The following is a 21,191-nucleotide window of genomic DNA, read 5'->3' as shown; positions in this document are numbered from 1 at the left end:
AGTTTCCAAGAAGATATGAAAAAAATAAAGTAATTTCCAGAAAATTGTGAAATATATGAATATCTCTTCGAAGATGAGCAGGATAAATATTATATAGTTAATGATGAGAAAAGTTGTTTCATTCAACTGTTTTTTCTGATTATTAGTTGATTTTTTTTGTCTTTGCGTAGGACGCACAAGTGGTAACCTTGGTAAGGGTTTCAAATTGTAATAATGCTAGGCTGACTTTGTGTAGTTTAACATTATCTGCAGAGCCATACATATATACATTATAGCTACATACGGTTTATTGTTGCCTCTAGAGCAATATCATCACATGCAGCCAATGCATCAATGAATTCTTAACATACGGTGATGTAAGGCCACGGAAGAGTCATTTGCTGCCTCAGGGTAGGTTGGTGAGCAACCATGCTGATACCCAATGCTCCATGTACGTACCGTACAGTATGTGACGCTCGATTTCCTGGGCTGAACTTTCATCTTGAAAGTAGTGGTTGTTTTTATTGAGATAAGAGGGAAACCTGCCACCATTAAACAAACGTGCTTGAACTGTTGGTCAAACTTTTGTAAACCGCTTGGCTTGAAAATGCTTTATGATGATCTATAATTGAAAATTTGAAGCCTTTTTTTTGTGTCATATAAACACCGACTACAGTGCCACCTCGAAGTGTGAATGCAAACCTGCAAAGAAATGTTGGAATGAATGATGACATGATATATTTTTGGGGGTTGTAACAGGCGGACACTGTCAATCTATATTGGTTGTATGAATATATATATTTTTTTTTAATTCAACTATAATTGTGTGTCATTTGTCACCTGCAGACATCGTGTTGAACTTTCGCACGACCTTTGTGAGCACGTCAGGTCAGGTGGTGTACGATGCCCGCTCCATCTGCATTCACTACGTCACCACCTGGCTCTTTGTGGATCTCATCGCTGCACTACCATTTGACCTCCTCTACGCCTTCAACGTCAGTGTGGTGAGTGATGACTCCTACATGATTCCTGACCTGAGAACTCTAACAAGACATAAAGAGTACCGTGTTCCACCAATGAGCGACCCTGGGCATTTCTTTTCTCGACTGAAAATATCCAGATAGCAAAATCTAACTGTTAGATTTTCAGTGTGCAGTAAAGGTGTCTATGTGTTGTTGTTGTTATTATTATTATTATTATTATTATTTTAAACAATGTTAACGGGTTATTACGATTCATGTACAAGTGGAGTTAAAAGTCAAGTAAACTAAAAACTAAGACAGACTTCTCAGAACCAATAAGGTGGGGCAAGTTCTCAATCAAACACGCCAGGTTCGAGTCAGTCTCGTTGCCGTACGAAAGCTCGAACAACAGTGCAAGCAGACACATTAGCACCAGCATCCACAATCCATTCACACATCGTGGCGTAACTCGCCCGGCGCTGCCTCCTAGTCTTAGTAAAGCTGTGTTCGCCATCTGTCATCCATCGCTTCCACGCCGCTCGCAACTTCACTTTGAACACCCTGTTTACACCGATGTCCAGCGGTTCGTCAAGCCTCTAGGAATGATGGCAAGCCCCGAGATATTCTTTGCTCATGAATCCATTTCTCGAGTCGGGCCACCTCGCCGTGTTTCCGCGTTTTGTTTTTCTTTTTTTTCCCTGGAAACTCAGCTTCGTCTTCTTGTCTTGGCGAAGCTCATTTTCCTGCTTCCTCGACTTGCGAACCAGGGATTAGTTGATCTTGAATTTTCTCGCGGCTGCTCGGGGGTCCCTAGCCAAACCAATGTTGTTTTGCACTATGCACACCACGGAAATGCTCCCAGTCAGTAAAGCGGTAAAATAAATAAATAAACAAACAAACAAACACCCCGGCGCTATATCCCCACTGGGGGCGTGCCTTTAGCGTCCTTCCCCTGTCCTCAGCCATGTCCTCTTTTCCTCTGTGTAAGCAGCGTGTCGGCAGGAAATGCTAAAAAAAAAAAAAAAAAAACGTCGAGCGCAGCGCTCATCACATAACAACATTTATAGATGCTGGAACTCGGTGCACACATAAGGCGCACCGCAGTATAAGGCGCCCCGTCCATTTTGGAGAAAATGTAAGACTTTTAAGTGTGCCTTATGGTCGTGAGAATACGATATCTGCCATGTTGAGTAACGAGCGAAATAACGCGTTACTTTTCCCGGGAAAGTAATTAGACCACAGTTATTTCTTCAATCCAACAGTAGTTACTTTTGCATCATCAAGGTCTCTCACCAAACAGTAGTTTGTAGTTGGTGATTCAAACAAAGAGCAGTTCAGGTGTGCAGAAGCATTTACCTGAGACTGCCCTTTTTGCCAACGACTAGAAGAAAGCGATTGGGAAGTGATTGTTGACTTTGCTCATTACTTGATTTCAAAAGTAACTAAGTTACTTTTAAGCTCAAGTAATCAGTAAAGTAACTAAGTTACTTTTTCAAGATAACTGTGGCGGCACTGGCGCTCTCTATGTGCAGAGCTTTGCTCGACAATAGATAGACATCCTGCCATTATGGCCGCCGTGTCAATGCAATACCTGGAAATTTTCCCACATTCAACATGGCCACTATACGTCAATGCATTGCCTTTGATGGAACGTCACCATATTCAACATGGCTACCACGTAGGCTTGGGCACATCCTTTGGCTGGATCTAGTCATATTGTATATTTGTGACCTGGAAATATATCTGTCCCAGTCTCTGCCTATATTGCGCCACAACGCAAGTCAACAACAGTGGCCAGATCTGGAACTGACAGCAGTGTCAACACCGGTTTAAGTCAGAACTGGAAACTGTTTCTGTCCGTTATTTCTGATATCTGTTAAATCGAGATCCATTAAATCGAGGTTCCACTGTACATACTGTAGTTACTACTTTTTTTTCTGATGTAAATTCGAGGAATTAATTGCAACGTATGTCCTGCAGTACTTTGGAGTACACCTGTTGAAGACAGTGCGTCTGCTACGCCTGCTGCGGCTGCTGCAGAAGTTGGAGCGTTACTCACAGTACAGCGCTGTGGTCCTCACCCTGCTCATGTCCATGTTCGCTCTGCTGGCCCACTGGATGGCCTGCGTATGGTACTTTATCGGACGCAGGGAGATCGAGAGTCCTGGATCCTGGGACATCGGTCAGTAGTCACCAACACTGTATACTGTAGTAACCTTATTTTATCTTGTCTTAAAAATCTGGACACAGGCACTTGACATTCATCATATAGGTTATTAGGTTTCAGGGCTTCACACAGAAAATTATAGGTCAGTGGCTCTCCAACGTTTTACACTAAGTACCCCCTAAAGAATTACTCTCCAAGTCCCACCATCATGACCAGCATTTCCATCTCACATTACCATGACAACCACGGCAGAGCTAAGGCATGAAACAAAATTATCTTAGCCTTTCTCTGGACTTTTTAAAAAAAAAAAAATTTTTTTTTTTTTGCTTTTTTGGGACAAATCCAGTAACTTTTTCTCACATTATTGGAGACTTCCAGAGACTCTGAGACTCCCGGCGATGAATTTGCATGAAGCCACAGCTGGCAAATTAAACCATATCCCATAGTCACTCTATTATAGGTTACCACCTCTACCACTGACTGGCCACAGCATTTTATTGTCAATGCGTGAACTCGAAACAAAATCAAACGTATCAAATGTTTCAATCAGGGGTCTCAAAATCATATTTGTCAGGGGCCACATTGTAGTTATGATTTCCCTCACAGGGCCATTATGACTGTGAACCCATATAAGGATTTAATTGCGTGATTATATTATTACATATATTATACAGTACACAACATATTGATGGATAACTACTTTTTAAATCATAAGTCAAGAATTATAGTTAAATTCTTGTTCAAATTACTGGAAAAAGAGGTTTGGTAACAAAAAAGCAAGACTCATTGAAGTTGACACATATGATTTGATTTCACGGGCCACATAAAATGATATCGTGGGCCGGATCAGGGCCCCCGGGCCTTGAGCTTGACACCTGTGGTTTAGCTTCATCAGCAAGAAAGAAAGTACAGGAAGTACAGAGGGCAGCATCACCTCTACGATTTGACCAATTCTGCTAACATGGCATCATTAAACTGGCACATATTACTTTCTTCTTTCTTTCAAGTGCTTTATGAATTGGATTTTTTTTCTATTTCCTCACTGGCTTTTCCCACACTATCTTCCAGTGAATCCCCTCTTCTCCTTCTTGGTACCTCCAAATGATCAGTATTGCACTGCTGGATATGTCATTATTTTTTCAGCAGAGCACAGTAGCGCTTCATGTCGTCAGCAGTTCAGACATATAGACATACAGTGTTCCAAAGGTCTGGAGATGTGACATGCAGGTGTTGTTTTCAGCATGGATTCATCAGCAGAGGAGAACCCCATGGAGCTGTTCTTTGCCCCTCCCTTCCACATCAATGCACACGCATGCGCACACACACACACACACACACACACGAACACCTCCACAAACAGTGGCCTCTGTTGTAAATTCTGACGTATTTTGTCAACTTCAACAAACACTTCACCTCCAAGTAAAAGATGGGGTGTTTTAATTTGTGATTCATTCTTGCTGTCCTATTTGAGCAAAATGGGCAATATATTTTATGATACTGATCAATTATGATACTGATATAATTATTGTGCCTTCATATAAATATAATAGTATTTTAATTAATAACATGTATTATTGTATCACAATTTTGTTGCATGGAAAATATATTTCATTTTTGACTGGGGGTAGTCTGGAGGCGTGTTGTTTCCCATGTTGGAGAGCCCGGGACCCCCAAATGGTCAAGGCCCCCTTGACAGTGTCAACTTTTTACCCCCTGTTCGACGCCAGACACAGACTTAAGTACTGGGACATAAGTACTAGGACACTACAGGTGAATACAATTAGGTGTATCTCATTATGTAATGTCTAAAACCCATCATTGATACGTAAATTGTGACCGAATGATTTAAAATGCTTTAATTTTAATATATTTGCAATTGCCGATTGCAGATAAACAATCAAGGAAAACAAATCACCACAGAGCCTTCAGTTATGAGGGAGAATATGTTTAGATATGTAGAGGAGTTTTTTTTTTTGTGAATTAAGGAGATGTCTATACATACACAGACAAATGCCATCTAAATATGTACTGTTAGACATTACATAGAATTTTATAGTAACTTATTGGCAACACCAACTGTTACAAATTTACTCACCGGTGGAGTGGCTGTGATCCACGGTGCATGGAGGCGACGCCACAGGGGGAAGTTTGCCGGAGTGCAGGTCAAGCTCCGTAAGAGAGGATTACGAATGCCGCTCCCATCGATTCACCTCACGAATCTACGCTCTCTACCCAATAAAATGGACGAGCCTCATCTTCTCACAAAGACCAGTAAAGAACAGCTTCACGGAGACATGGCTGAGTGAATGCCTCCCCGATGGCGCCAAAATGCTTCTCGGCTTCCAACTACTCGCTGAGCAATTGCAAGCGACCATCCCCCCAAGCGAAGAGCAAAAGATGACTAGCTGATGACTTGAACACCTTCTACTGCAGATTTGAAAATGACACTTTCACATCCCACACCCACCCAGCCCATGCCACTGGCCACTATTGCATCTCTGACTTCTGTGTTGACCATTCATGAACAGGATGTGAGACGCATCTTAAAACTAAAAAAGATCATCATAGCGGCGGGCCTAGACCTTGCGTCCCCATCCTGCCTCAAAGTCTGTGCAGACCAGCTCGCTCCAGTCTTCAAACAGATCTTTAATAATAAATCTGGAATTGTGTGAAGTACCATTCGGTTTGAAACGCTCCACCATCATCCCAGTCGCAAAGAAACCTGTAATCCCGGGTCTGAATGACTACAGGCCTGTCGCCCTGACATCTGTGGTCATGAAACCCTATAACGCATCGTGCTGGACCACCTCAAGAGCGTCACAGGACCCCTGCTGTATCCCCTGAAGTTTGCCTACCGAGCAAACAGGTCTGTGGCCGACGCATTCAACATGGGACTGCACTTCATCCTAGAACACCTTGACGGTGCATGGACCTACGCGCGGATCCTGTTCATGGACTTCAGCTCTGCGTTCAACACCATAATTTCCGAACTCCTCTCCCCCAAGCTTCTCCAGCTCAGTGTCTCGCCTGCCATCTGCCAATGGATTTAGAGCTTCCTGATAGGCAGGGCAGAGCAGGTGAGGCAGGTGACACCACCTCATCTACATGCATCATCAGCACCTGAAGTGGGAGCCCAACATAAAAAAAGCCCAGCAGAGGATGTATTTTCTGCAGCTTCTGAGGAAGCACGGCCTGCCACAGGAGCAGTTGAGGCAGTTCTACACGACAGTCTTCGAATCAGTCCTGTGTTCATCCATCACTGTATGGTTTGGTGCTGCCACAAAAAGGACAAACTCCGACTGCAACAGACAATCAGGACTGCTGGAAAAGTCGTCGGTACCACCCTTCCCACCCTTGAGGACTTGCACGCTGCCAGAACGAAGACAAGAGCATGCAAAATCCTCTTGAACCCTCCACATCCTGTTTTGTTTTTATTTTATGTCATTTCAAAAACACCAATATTAAATAATTTATAGTTTTGTGCAAAAATAACCCCATTTTAATGTTACTGTATATTTGAAAATTCCTACTTCACTATGTAGTACCTCACCCTGTTGCAGTCAGTTATTTTAAATATTCACTAGTGACTAGTAGCATACAAAACACATATTGTGTCACTGCTTTTATTCTTGCTTTATCTTAAACCCGGTGAATACTATAGGGGGGGAAAAAAGTATTTGTGTGGCCATATTATTTTGTAGAAATCTGCTGAGTATTCAACAATTATGTGAGCATAAGGGTACTGAAACAAATAGGTAAGTCAGAGGTGTCCTCTTATTTATTCATGAATAAATTACAACATGTGCCCTTTTTCTATCTTGAGCCCCTGACCCCCAAAATGTTTGTGCACGACCCTGCACATGGTTGCAGCATACAACCGATGCTGTACTGCGACAAGTAAAGTAACACAAGTCTTGTGATGTTGGTGCATGTTGTATGATGCGTTTGCGGACATCTGTGCTTATTGGACAAAACATTTTGCGACAAATGGCGGTTCACTTCACACCGGTGCCCTCGTTCCCTGCCGCCAATCCGGTAGTCCTATGCTATGACTCTTTAAAGACTAGCGGCGATTGGACTTGCCGAAGCTAGCAACCTGAGGCTAACCATTATGCTCATCGACAGTCAGCTTATTTTTCATACGCCACAGTCTCCACTTCGCTGCAGTGCTCCATTTTTATCTTCTCAGATAAATTTGTTCTCCCGACCGTGGGCAAGAAGTGAATACAGAAGACACTGGTTGTCCTCCATTGTCGTTTCTTTCAGATGTGTTCAATGCACGGTGGCATCAATATCATTTAAATCCGATATTGCCTTTTCACGCGCGAATATACAGCAACTGATATGAACTAGCAGCCTAGTGTCTTCCTCCAGTAAATGCTATTTGAGCCTTGAGGCAGCAATAAGCTCAATTCATCAGAACATGCACATTCATCTATTTTCTTCATCTATTTTTCCTGAAATAGAACTGTAAAACTATTTCTTCCATACCACAGCAATCCAATGATTACAATAAAACTCCAGTCTCAAGGACAGAATAGCTAATTTACAACAGGATATTTTATCACTTGAATGTACTGTACCTCAATTAGTTGAATAAGCCCTTTATCTGACGCAGGATCGTATTCAAGTGGACCTCATTACGAGGTCTAATATCTCACAGCCAATCAGCGAAGAAAAAAAGTGCCAATATTAACAGTTCACATTCGCTTTGGTACATTTCTCACATAAGAATTGAAATTCTTGGAACAACTTGTCCAATCTTCACATCAGTGTCACTTGTGCACTCAAAAAAAGCAGTTTCTCATTTCTTTAAACAAGTTGCAAGTGCTTTGGTACATTCATGCAAATGAAAGGATTACGTAAAATTATCTGCTGTTTCCAACATGATCAATTGCTTATGTAATGTTGACCACATGTTATAATGGGTCTCTGTTGAACAGTCTCACCTTAACATTTAGGCGTTTGTGCATCGCAAAACTCTTTACACATAAAACGGTTGAACAGGTTGTGATAATGTCAAGCATATTTCTATATATTTCCATCAGACTTTCCATTTTCACCATGTGAATCTTGACTTTGTCTAACAAAGGGAAATGTGTGAAGCATTAGCTCAACCAATGATCAACCAGTGTTCTGAAACAGCTCATCACGAGAGGATATTCGTTTTGATGTGGATGAGAATTTGTGGCCCAACAGCCAGGAACCTCAGGTGGAGGAAGCCCCCACTGTCTTTGCTCTACATGTACAGTTTTCCCAAACGAGACCAGTACTATGTTCACATTTCTACATTTTTTGTTTGTCTTTTTGTCTTTGTGCTATGCAGTTTTCTCTTTTCTTTTCTGCATTGCAGTGACATGGTCTCTCAACAAATTACCTTACAAACAATGAATGCATAAATGTGACTCTTGTCCAGTCTCTTGCAATCGTCCACATACACTAAATTGTAACCTGCAATTTAGAATCATCGTCCTCAAAACTTCAGCTGCAGTTGAACATCCAGCCACAGTATATTGACAACATGACAACGCAATTTGACTGTTATCTGGCCACAGTGACATTCATTCTGATGGTATTGACATGCTCATTGACACATATTTACTTATGAGAGATGAACGAAGATTATGAGCAAGAGACTGACTGGGTTTTGTAGGTAATCCATGGTGTTTTGCTATTTCCATCCATTTTCTGAGCCGCTTCTCCTCACTAGGGTCGCGGGCGTGCTGGAGCCTATGCCAGCTGTCATCGGGCAGGAGGCGGGGTACAGCCTGAACTGGTTGCCAGCCAATCGCAGGGCACATACAAACAAACAACCATTCGCACTCACAGTCACACCTACTGGCAATTTAGAGTCTCCAATTAATGCATGTTTTTGGAATGTGGGAGGAAACCGGAGTGCCCGGAGAAAACCCACGCAGGCACGGGGAGAACATGCAAACTCCACACAGGCGGGGCCGGGGATTGAACACCGGTCCTCAGAACTGTGAGGCTGACGCTCTGACCAGTCGTCCACCGTGCCGCCCGTTTTGCTATTTGTACAAATTATTTTGAGAAAATGCACTTCATGTTTTGCAAATGATTCAAGAAATGTATGAGAAGCGACTGAGAAAAACTGTAATACTGATAGTATACTGTATCTATATACTGTGTGGAAGGCCTGGTACACACAAAAACAATCGGCCTGTTTTGTCTCGATTTTGCCCCTCCCCGACCGAGGACGACAAACATCAGACTAGCTTACTATCTTGGTCGGATGTGTGTTAAGAGTGGATTTGTCCTTATTACAGGGTCCAAACCAGGTCGGAGCCGACAATCTTAAATATTTAACGTGTTCAATGTTTACGACCAAAATCTTTATGTGTGGGGAAAGCCGAGTCATGACACCGTAAATTGTGACATGGAACAACAGAATGTAGTCAATCAAGAAGTACTTTGACTCAGGAATAACAACATCCATTCATCCATTGTCTATACCGCTTTATCCTCACAAGGGTCGCAGAGGAAAAATATAAATAAAAAATAATATAATAATATAATAATAAATAATATTTTTGTATAAAAGTGGGTTACCCAGATGGCAAGAAGTATTTTCCAAAGCAAGTCTTCCTGAGACATTATTGCCATTTAATAACGGTCCTGCTTCCGGCCACCCTTGGAAACACTGGGGTAACTTCGGCGCATACCTGGAAGTGTTTCTTCTTTTTCGGTTTTGTTTGATACGTGTGATCATGTGTAACTACTGCCTCAGAGGACTTGTTTGTTGATCGATGTTGGAACAGAATCTTTATGTGTGTGTTGAGAGTATCGGCGCGCACCACACAGAGTATGACCAAAACTGTTAAATGCCAGATTTGTTTTTAGCGCCATGTGTGGGCTCTCTCACAGATAAAAAATATTTAAAAGTTTGAAAAATCCTTGTGTGTGTACCAGGCTTACAGCACATTGTTGGTGTTGGATTCACAAACAACCCATATATAATTCCAACAATACAGTACATGGGTTGGTTATGTAGGTCGGCAGGCAGGTCAGTAGGTTCTACAGATAGATAGCTAGATGGATGGATGGATGGAAAAGAGACAGAAAGATCAGAAAAGACAGACAGAAAGATAGATAGATTCTGTAGCTCGTGAGCCGAGTGCACATATCAATGGGCGGCAGTATCTATATTGTATGATTCCTCTTCTCTTACAAGTTGTGCAGTCAGAAGCCCGGGTGGACTTCTCCACATCACGTACGTTCATTCTCAAGCACTCTCTAAATTATTCATCTGTCTGCCTTTGCCGGTCTATCCCCGCCCTTACTTTGAAATGTCTCCTTATCAGCATTAGTGTACTTGTTGGCACTATCATGGGATTTGTTGACGGGTGAATGTTGCATCTTCGTGGAATGTTTTAATGCTAAGTCAGTGGCAGTATTTCTCAGTGGCTTCATCAACGATTTTTCAGTCCAAACACAACAAAACATTTGAATTTGTCTTCATTCTCATTAAAGCAATGTTGTCATGCCTACTTTCTATTGGTTATTACATGGCGTGAAAAAAAATTGCTAACTTGATACAGACTGCTAAAGTTTGAAAGGTAAATACTGTAAAGTACTCTATTTCCTTAAATAGTGGCTTCTGCTGTAATTAACGCTGGGCCTCAAATAATTGGTAGGCCTGTTGCCCGTTTGAACAAATACATTTCTCACCTAACAGTTTCACCATCAGGAAACCTATACTGCTATAATTACAAAACAATATCATAATGCATTAATAATGTGTTAATACTTGTAATAGTTATAATATAATTTATACTAATATAATATACAATGGAGCAAAAAAGTATTTAGTCAGCCACCTATTGTGCATGTTCTCCCACTTAAAAAGATGAGAGAGGCCTGTAATTTTCATCATAGGTATACCTCACATAGGAGAGACGAAATGAGAAAAAAAAAAAATAATAATTTAAATTTATTAGCAAAATATGGTGGAAAATAAGTATTTGGTCACCTACAATCAAGCAAGATTTCTGGCACTCACAGACCTGTAACTTCTTCTTTAAGAGGCTCCTCTGTCCTCCACTCGTTACTTGTATTCATGGGACCTGTTTGAACTCGTTATCAGTATAAAAGACACCTGTCCAGAACCTCAAACAGTCACACTCCAAACTCCACTATGGCCAAGACCAAAGAGCTGTCAAAGGACACCAGAAACAAAATTGTAGACCTGCACCAGGCTGGAAAGATGAATCTGCAGTAAGTAAGCAGCTTGGTGTGAAGAAATCAACTGTGGGAGCAATTATTAAAAAATGGAAGACATACAAGACCACTGATAATCTCCCTCGATCTGGGGTTCCACTAAAGACCCCCATGGGGTGAAAATGATCACAAGAACGGTGAGTAAAAAGCCCAGAACCACACGGCCGGACATAGTGAATGACCTGCAGAGAGCTGTGACCAAAGTAACAAAGGCTACCATCAGTAACACAGTACGCCGCCAGGGACTCAAATCCTGCAGTGCCAGTCGTGTACCCCTGTTTAAGCCAGTACATGCCCAGGCCCGTCTGAAGTTTGCACACGAGCATTTGGATGATCCAGATGAGGATTCAGAGAGTCTTTCTACATGGCCTCACTGAACTCCTCCAATGCCCGAGTTTTTGCTTCAGTGACCACCAAAGCTGCATTCCGCTTGGCCAGCCGGTACCCATCTGCTAAATCAGGAGTCCCACAGGCCCAAAAGGGCCGATAGGACTCCTTCTTCAGCTTGACGCCATCCCTCACCAATGACACGACCACAAAGTCGATCATCAAACTGCGACCTAGGGTGTCCTGGAGCCAAGTGCATGTGTGGGCACCCTTATGCTTGAACATGGTGTTCGTTATGGAAAATCCATGATGAGCACAGAAGTCCAATAACAGAACACCGCTCGGGTTCTGATCGGGGGGGCCGTTCCTCCCAATCACACCCTTCCAGGTCTCACTGTCATTGCTCACGTGAGCATTGAAGTCCCCAAGCAGAACAATGGAGTCCCCAGCGGGGGCGATCTCCAGCACCCCCTCCAAGGACTCCAAAAAGGGTGGGTACTCTGAACTGCTGTTTGGTGCATAGGCACAAACAACAGTCAGGACCCTTCCCCCTACCCGAAGGCAGAGGGAGGCTACCCTCTCGTCCAACCGGGGTGCAATAAGTATACCCACACCTGCTCGGCGCCTCTCTCCGTGAGCAACTCCAAAGTGGAAGAGAGTCCAACCCCTCTCGAGAGGACTGGTACCGAAGCCCAACCTGTGTGTGGAGGCGAGTCTGACTATATCTCGTCGGAACTTCTCGACCTCACACACCAGCTCGGGCTCCTTCCCTGCCAGAGAGGTGACATTGCACGTCCCTAGAGCCAGCTTCTGTAACCAGGGATCGCATCGCCAAGGTCCCTGCCTTCGGCCACCGCCCAGCTCACACTGCACCTGACCGCTATGGCCCCTCCGACAGGTGGTGAGCCCACGGGAAGGGGGACCCACGTTACCCTTTCGGGCTGTGCCCGGCCGGGCCCCATGGGTGCAGGCCCGGCCACCAGGCCCTCGCCCTCGAGCCCCACCTCCAGGCCCGGCTCCAGAGTGGGGCCCCGGTGACCCGCGTCTGGGCAAGGGAAATCTTGATCCATTTCATGTATTCTTCATAGGGGTCTTGGGAGCCGCGCTTTTTCTGGTCCCTCACCTCGGACATGTTTGCCATGGGTGACCCTACCAGGGGCGTGAAGCCCCAGACAACTTAGCTCCTAGGATCATTGGACACACAAATACCTCCACCACGATAAGGCGACGGCTTCCAGGAGGGGTTCAATTATCATGATTTGTTTAAAAAAAAATGGTCAAAAAATGATTTGTTTAAAATACCAATTGACAAGTTTTTCAAGTTACGAGCCCTCCCTTGTCCGATCTTTTACTTTGTGTACGAGTAGTTTCAAATATGCTGCCGCTCAAATGATGTGAAGAAAAAATGGGATGCCACACTCATCAATGCAATTTCAGGTGAAAGGACCTAAACACACAAAACACCAAATGAAAACACTCGCAAGGAACATGGCACAGACGCACTGATATTCCATCGCATCATTATTTTGCACAGCTTTCTTGGCATAAAATATTTGACAATTTAAGATTCTGGTCTGTATCCCATTCCTCCCTACTTTTTACAATTAGGTTGGCTGCATGAGTTGGCCAAGCGTTTGGGGACACCTTACTTCCTGTCGCCTCTAGCCGCGCTCTTCCCCACGTCGTCTGGCATCCTCCCGGCCAACAGTAGCCAGTGGAACGTATCGGGCTCAGAGCTGGCGGGTCAAGGCCGCTGGAACTCCAGCCAGAACGGAGGGAACACGTCAGCTGGCGAGGGCTCATCTGCGGGAGGTTTGGGAGTTCTGGGCGGGGGCCCGTCCATGCGTAGCAGCTACGTGACATCGCTCTACTTCGCCCTGAGCAGCCTGACCAGCGTGGGCTTCGGAAACGTATCGGCCAACACGGACTCAGAGAAGATCTTCTCTATCTGCACCATGCTAATTGGCGGTGAGTGGATGCTTGCTTTTTCCACTCCTGTTAGTGGATTGTCTTTCGAGTCAGCTGATCTTTTCCTGCAAAAGCAACCTGGAATATAGCGATGCAAAAATTTTTAAATTCGGCCCCCCAAAGCCACTTTCAAAGAGACAAATTGTGCAGGTGTAATACAAATTCCCAGGTGTCTCAATAACATCACTGTGACATGCTTTCCTCAAATTACCCCAAGGGTTAAGAATTATAGAGCTTTTCACCATGGCATCACACATACTTATATGTGGCAAAGGACTGAGCTTTCGCTGATGGCAACACTAGTAAAAAAATAAAATATAAAAAACTTCCACGTTATTTGACCAAGGCAGTGCAATTGAAAACAGGCTACAAAACAGGGCGCATGAGGTGATGTTTTTAACCATCTATACCGTTTCAGTTTGAATGTGTGATGTGTTTGTTTGTCAAAAAGAAACTGCTTTGAAGGGAATTAAAAAGTAATTTACATTTCAACAGGTAAGCTGATTCAAAAATAGACGCGGTGGAAATTCTGACATTTACTGTAAGATGTTACACAGTGATCATTGAGGGACGGGTGAATGAATTGACTTTTTTGTTGCCTGGCTTAATGGCACAGATGTGCTCTTTTGACGCTGAAATGGAAGACACTGCAGTCTACTAGCAGGCAAGCCATAAGGTTTTGCTAAATTGGTCAAAAGACAAACACATATTTTCAATACAAACCTGATGGTAGAGGTTTAGTTCCCACTCAGTCCCTTTAAAAGTGTCTACAAAGCTTAAAGCAGTCTTGCAATCTTCGATGTACAACAATTTATACCATCTATTCAAACAGGTTATGCTGGATTATTAATATTATTTATTTTAAGGAAGTCAACCAATCCAATACAACAGGATTTTGCCATAGTTTTCAGTCACGGTCAGCGGTACTCAATCGCATTCAGCCACCCAGAACTACCCAAGGCCTATTGCTTACAAACATCATGAAAAGTCAATAGCACACTAAATTTTTGGAAAATTAGCCTGTTTTGAGGGAACCAACGTGTTTCATGCAAATAAAAGAGTGCCTCACTTTGCCCTATATACTGCTGGGCCAATGGCAATTACAGGTTTGGGGAGGGGGTGCATGTTGGAGAAACTTGGTGTGGTGGCGGTTATGGTAACTGAGGTTTCGTACAACGGCAAAGTTTGTTGACCCGTACACCAAGGGCTTTCTTATACTGTAAGTCAGTTGAAATCAGCAACATGAAATTTAGTTGGCAAGTCAATCGAGAGTAGACAGACAAATAATGGCGTGCAGCTAGTGGGGGCGAGTCGAGGATCGCTTTCATTAGCCGCGAGGTTAGCGTGCCTCCTTTTCTCACCTTCGTTACGACTGGATGCCATAGAGAAGGGCTTGACAAAAAATAACTGCATACTGTACCAAAACCATGTTCGAGAGACGTGTACACAACGAGCGCCCAAGTAAACAACAGTGGATACATTCGGAAATGCTCTCTGAGCGTGCTCTGCTACACTCCAGACCGTTCGTAAACTCAGAGCATTGTTGGAATGTGCGCACTCTATACTCTGCACTATGTACAGTATCCACTGTATCTTGACCAGAGGTGAAGGGATTACAATTGGTTCTAACTAACAGTTGTAGGCTTTGTTACATTAGCTAGCGATGTTTACTTTACTGTAGTCCGTAGACTTGCAGTTGTGTAACTTAAGCCAGTTTGGACGTTCTCATAATAACTGCCAAATACCGCGATATAGGGAATAAGCCGCAATATTAGTATGATCAAAAAAATCTGCAATGCAGTGAAGCTACAAAAGGTGGACCGCAATATAGCTAGGGATGCATATCTCATGCATTTCTAGCTCTTGGACTTCTGTTTCCATCATAATTTGTTTCCTGTAAAAATCTTCATATCTTTCAATTAGTTCAGGCGCCAAAAAGGCTTCTGTTGGTTTTTAACGAGCGCACTCCTGCAGAGTGGTGAGAATTGGAACGTGAAAAGAGACAGAGTAAAGGAAGCCGGGGGAGGTGACCTCTTAATTAATCCTCGTGAATGTTATGCTCACAGTGAGCTCCATGTGGTCGCTCTGCATTCCATTCAAAGCAATGTTCACACGTTCCTACTTAACTCATCCTTTAAATTATTATTATTATATATATATATATATATATATATATATATATATATATATATATATATATATATATATATATATATATATAATCCTTTTCTTATTTTTTGTCCAATCAGATTTCAGTCTCTATGTGCAGATTTTTTTTTTTTTCAATTTAATCTGCCTGGGGTCTTTAGAATCAATAGTGCTGTGACTTGTAACTTGTGCTTGTAACTTTTAAAGCAAGATGACCCTTTTTCCGTTTTCTGGTTTGTCAGAGCAAATTTTGTTACAGCCAAGTTCAACTCTCAAAACACTTCAGTAACGATTCACACACAATAATTAATTTGATAATTAGCATCCCTGGTAAGTATGATGCACTGTATTGCATTTAAACATTCTGTATTTTTGTCATTTCCTCAATAGTATTAGATAAATATTGATTATGAGGTGCTCCATATGATTTAAGTGACATGCTTTCTCTTCTATTTATTCTATTTTTGGATAATATTGCTGGTTTCTATAATCTCCAGTTGCTAGTGATGCTATTAAGAGGGACTTATGTCCCTACTGAAGCTCCAGGTACCAAATACACAACCCGCCATTGACTCTGCACATGGGAAATTGCCACCAAGCGGTCTAGAAGGTGTCATGGCACGGTTTGGAACGCTGATGTGGCTTTTGTATCCAGGCAGGATCTCGTGCTATTACTTTCAAAAGTGTCCGGGTAAATATGAAAATCAGGTCATACTTTATATAGTCTGATCATTTGTGGGTTAACTACTGAGGTGTTATTTGTTTTTTTTAGAATTGTATGGCAGACTGGATTATAAATGCTATCGTGATGTTTATTTCGATAGTATTACTTAACTGCTCTTTTCTCAGCGCTGATGCATGCCGTGGTGTTTGGCAATGTGACCGCCATCATCCAGAGGATGTACTCGCGCCGCTCACTCTACCACACGCGCACCAAGGACCTGAAGGACTTCATCAGGGTGCATCGTTTGCCCAAAGCCTTAGAGCAACGCATGCTGGAGTGTTTCCAGACAACCTGGTCGGTCAACAACGGCATCGACGTCAGTGAGGTGAGTTGATTCAGTTTTTTACTTGTTGTCAGAGTGATGTTAGGGTACTGGTCTTACATTCTGTATTCTTCTTTTTATCCGATGAGGGTATTTTGCTCTTTCAGCATCTTCTTTATTTAGCAATGTGAAAAGTGCCTGCCATCTTTTCTAAAAAGCATGGAATAAAAAAATAAATTCCCCCCCCAAATTTTTATAATTAATTAATTAATTGCTAAAGTACATGACCAATTTTCCTGTCCACACTGCTGTTCTCATTAATAATATTCCATTTGCGCTATTTACGTTGAGTTTTGTGATGCCGTTTGAAACGTCACGGTCATTTTGACGAGTCGAATTGGAGAACCCCTTGGAATTTCGGCCTGTACTGTCCATGTGGGTGGATATTTTTAACTGAAACTCCTCAGACAGTCGATAAAGTGGTTCCCCCGAGTAGCAGACCAAACCAAAGGGACGAGGAGATATGTTGAGAAATAATCAAGTTGTACTGTTTTACTCTCATTTGAAGTTGTATTTTTGACTAGATTTTCTGTGGACGATATTACACAAATGTTTCTTTACCCCACACAAGAAACTAAATTTCTTTAGAATCCATCATCCAATTTTCAGAATTCTAGGTGTGTGTTGTATTTGTGGCCATTCCAACCAGACTCAGCGTGCCTGTGAATATTCTCATTAATCCAGGATTCCCAGTACTGAGAATAGATCACAATAGGACTGTTCTGGTTGTCTTAGAAGACCCCTTATGATGACGACAAAAAATGGACTCAGGTTCCCCTTGCCCGGACGTGGGTCACCAGGCCCCCCCCCCCCCCCCCCCCGCCTGCAGGAGGGGCTCAAAGGCGAGGGCCTGGTTGCAGGGCCTGCACCCATGAGGCCCGGCCGGGCACAGCCCGAAAGGGTAACGTGGGCCCCCCTTCCCGTGGGCTCACCACCTGTGGGAGGGGCCATAGGGGTCGGGTGCAGTGCGCGCTGGGGAGTGGCCGAAGGCAGGGACCATGGCGATCCGATCCCGGGCTACAGATGCTGGCTCTCGGGATGTGGAATGTCACCTCTCTGGCAGGCAAGAAGCCTGAGATGGTGTGTCAGGTCGAGACGTTCTGACTAGATATAGTCGGACTCGACTCCACGCACAGGTTGGGCTCTGGTACCAGTGCTCTTGAGACGGGTTAGATTCTCTTCCACTCTGGAGTTGCCCATGGTGAGAGGCGCCGAGCAGGTGTGGGTATACTTATTGCTCCCCGGCTCGGCGCCTGTACGTTGGGGTTCACCCCGGTGGACGAGAGGGTAGCCCGAGGTCGCAGTTTGATGATCGACTTTGTGGTCGTGTCATTGGTGAGGGATGTCGTCAACCTGAAGAAGGAGTCCTTTCGGGCCTTTTGGCTGGGATGAGAATCAGCACCTCCAAATCTGAGACCATGGTCCTCAGTCGGAAAAGGGTGGTGTGCCCTCTCCAGGTTGGGGATGAGATCCTGCCCCAAGTGGAGGAGTTCAAGTATCTTGGGGTCTTTTTCACGAGTGAGAGAAGAATGGAACGGGAGATCGACAGGCAGATCGGTGCAGCGTCTGCAGTGATCCGGACTTTGTATCGATCCGTTGTGGTAAAGAAGGAGCTAAGCCGAAAGGCGAAGCTCTCGATTTACCGGTCGATCTACGTTCCTACCCTCACCTATGGTCACGAGCTGTGGGTCGTGACCGAAAAAACAAGATCCCGGATACAAGCGGCCGAAATGAATTTCCTCTGCAGGGTGTCCGGGCTTTCCCTTAGAGATAGGGTGAGAAGCTCGGTCATCCGGGAGAATCTCAGAGTAGAGCCGTTGCTCCTCCACATCGAGAGGATCCAGATGAGGTGGCTGGGGCATCTGTTTTGGATGCCTCCGGGACGCCTCCCTGGGGAGGTGTTCCAGGCATGTCCCACCGGGAGGAGACCCCGGGGACGACCCAGGACACGCTGGAGAGACTACATCCTTCGGCTGGCCTGGTAACATCTCAGGATCATCCCGGAAGAGATGGATGAAGTGGCTGGGGAGAGGGAAGTTTGGGCGTCCCTGCAAAAGCTACTGCCCCCACGACCGGACCTCGGATAAGCGGTAGAAAATGGATGGATGGATTGATGGATGGATGGTTGTCTTAAAAGACGTTTTGCCCCTCATCTGAGCAGGCTTCACCAGTTCATGTAACACGGTCCTGTCACAAGGTGCTGTCCTAAATAGGCCTAGTTGCATGAATTGTTAAAGCCTCCTCAGATCTAAGACAACCAGGACAGTCCAGATGCAATCGAGTCAATACCATGAGAACCAGACTCAGCATTTGTTATTTGATAAATCTTGCCACATTACTTCCTTCTTTTACGACCCACTGTCTTTACACATGAAACCTTCCAATTGAATCCAATTGAAGTCCTTGACTGAGCCATTGTCACAACTTTCTAAGTCACTGAACAAACAAATAAAATTTTAAAAATGCAAATTTAGGGCTTGTCAAGTGCATGCTAAAGAAACAGGTGGTTTGAGAGGTCTAATGCAGGTGAGCAACTGGGCACTTACTTGACAATGGCGAGTACATATTTTGTTACCATGATGACTCGGGACAGTGCTCGCGGTGGATGCACTTTGAGGCTCGAATCTGAAGAAGTACACATGAGCCCCTACAAAGACCTCATGGATTCTAGTTTGAATCCATGAGGTCTTGGATTCGTGGGGGCAACACCAAGCCGCCGAATTACACCTGTATATTACTATGAGAACCAACAAACACAAAGAAGAAGAAGAGAAGAATCACCTTTTTATTGTCATGAACATGCATGCATGCACATGAAACTTGTTCTCTGCATTTAACCCATCACAGTGAACACATACACATGTTAGTGGAACACACAAGAGCAGGGGGCAGCTGAAGCGCCCGGGTGTCTTGCTCAAGGACACCACAGCCGTGAGTCTGGGGGATGTTGGCAGATGGTGTAGTCGGGTCTTGAACCAAAGTCCCCCACGGTGGCAGGCGATGATGTTAACCATTGGGCCACGGCTGCCCCAAATATGCCCCCACCTCCTTTGAGCTTCTAATCAGAAGTGAAAACTGTGAAAACAACACTAATTTTTGCATCCAACAAAATCCATTGCAGCTCTGCTTACCTTTTGGCTTTGGTGTAGTGTTTCACCTCCTCTGCATCCAGATTGCAAATGAATGGACTACATGAGACAATTTTTGCGTCTCTTTTCAGCTCCTGAAGGACTTCCCTGATGAGCTACGGGCTGACATTGCCATGCACCTGAACAAGGAGCTGCTCCAGCTCCCGCTCTTCGAGTCGGCCAGCAGGGGATGCCTGCGCTCGCTCTCACTCATCATCAAGACATCATTCTGCGCGCCCGGCGAGTTCCTCATCCGGCAAGGTGACGCCCTGCAGGCGATCTACTTTGTGTGTTCGGGTTCCATGGAGGTCCTGAAAGACAACACCGTGCTCGCCATACTGGGTGAGTGCGCTTGGTCCGAGTTCAGCGATGTCAATACGTGCGTTAGCATTGACTATCATCGGCATTGACGCTGATCAAGTAGCGGGTTCATTAGGAATTTTACCATGCGTTAATTTGTCAGCTAATATGCTAATGTGATAATATATGAACAAGTGAGCCTACAATGTAGCGGACACGCCATTAAAGATGACACGCAGCACCCCTAGTCTCGTACTGCCTCGGCTGCAACGTGGAGTCAGTCTGTATACACAAAAAACATCTAAAGAAAGTCTGACCTAAACATCAAAGCGGAGACACAGACATGTGGTTTCACACCAGAATGCTAAATTAATGAACTTCCACCACCAGCCAGCCTGGAGAGCCTCAACAACAAAGACCTCTCCTTCCTGCTGTGTTCCGTACAATGGACGGGATACGAGCGACACCCACAGGTGGCGGAAAGCCACTGCGAACCCGGAATAACTAATCACAAGCTTCACTGGACTTGAATGTGATCTAATATTTTAACACCACACACTCCACCCCACACAACACGAATGCCACATTGCAAATATTACAGTATTCCCAACAATCACATACACTTGCAACATTCACTACAGGGATTAAAGAGGATGGATGCATGACAGTGCCAAGTTGGAAAATTGTTTCGTTATCATAAATCCAATAATTAATATTTTATCCCACTGGTTTTAAGACACAAATTATCCTAAAATAAAATGCGATTCTGGAGGCATGGTCTGCGTTCCATTTGGTCAAAAGGGGCCGGCCTCTTTCTCTGAAGCGGATAAAAAGGCCAAAGCTCCTTTGTCTCGCTTTCTCTTGCTCACTCTCGTTGTTCCACCTGCTGAAGGTCTGGCCCCGCCCAGGAGCCCCCCACCTCTCCCCA

General features: G+C 44.2%; 1 protein-coding gene across 1 annotated transcript in view; it reads left to right on the top strand.

Annotated features, from left to right (window-relative positions):
- kcnh3 (potassium voltage-gated channel, subfamily H (eag-related), member 3) overlaps positions 1-21,191 on the top strand; it is a 124,545-nt gene that overhangs the window by 86,721 nt on the left and 16,633 nt on the right. Inside the window, exons 6-10 of the mRNA XM_061691718.1 lie at positions 826-983; positions 2,922-3,123; positions 13,282-13,641; positions 16,639-16,838; positions 20,056-20,305. Of these exons, the coding sequence (XP_061547702.1) occupies positions 826-983; positions 2,922-3,123; positions 13,282-13,641; positions 16,639-16,838; positions 20,056-20,305 (1,170 nt within the window). The remainder of the gene's footprint in view (positions 1-825; positions 984-2,921; positions 3,124-13,281; positions 13,642-16,638; positions 16,839-20,055; positions 20,306-21,191) is intronic.

The sequence above is a fragment of the Phycodurus eques genome, chromosome 12 (genome assembly GCF_024500275.1).
Source record: "Phycodurus eques isolate BA_2022a chromosome 12, UOR_Pequ_1.1, whole genome shotgun sequence".
NCBI lineage: Eukaryota > Metazoa > Chordata > Actinopteri > Syngnathiformes > Syngnathidae > Phycodurus > Phycodurus eques.
The sequence above is the reverse complement of the archived record's forward strand: the minus strand, read 5'-3'. Positions and strand labels throughout refer to the sequence as shown.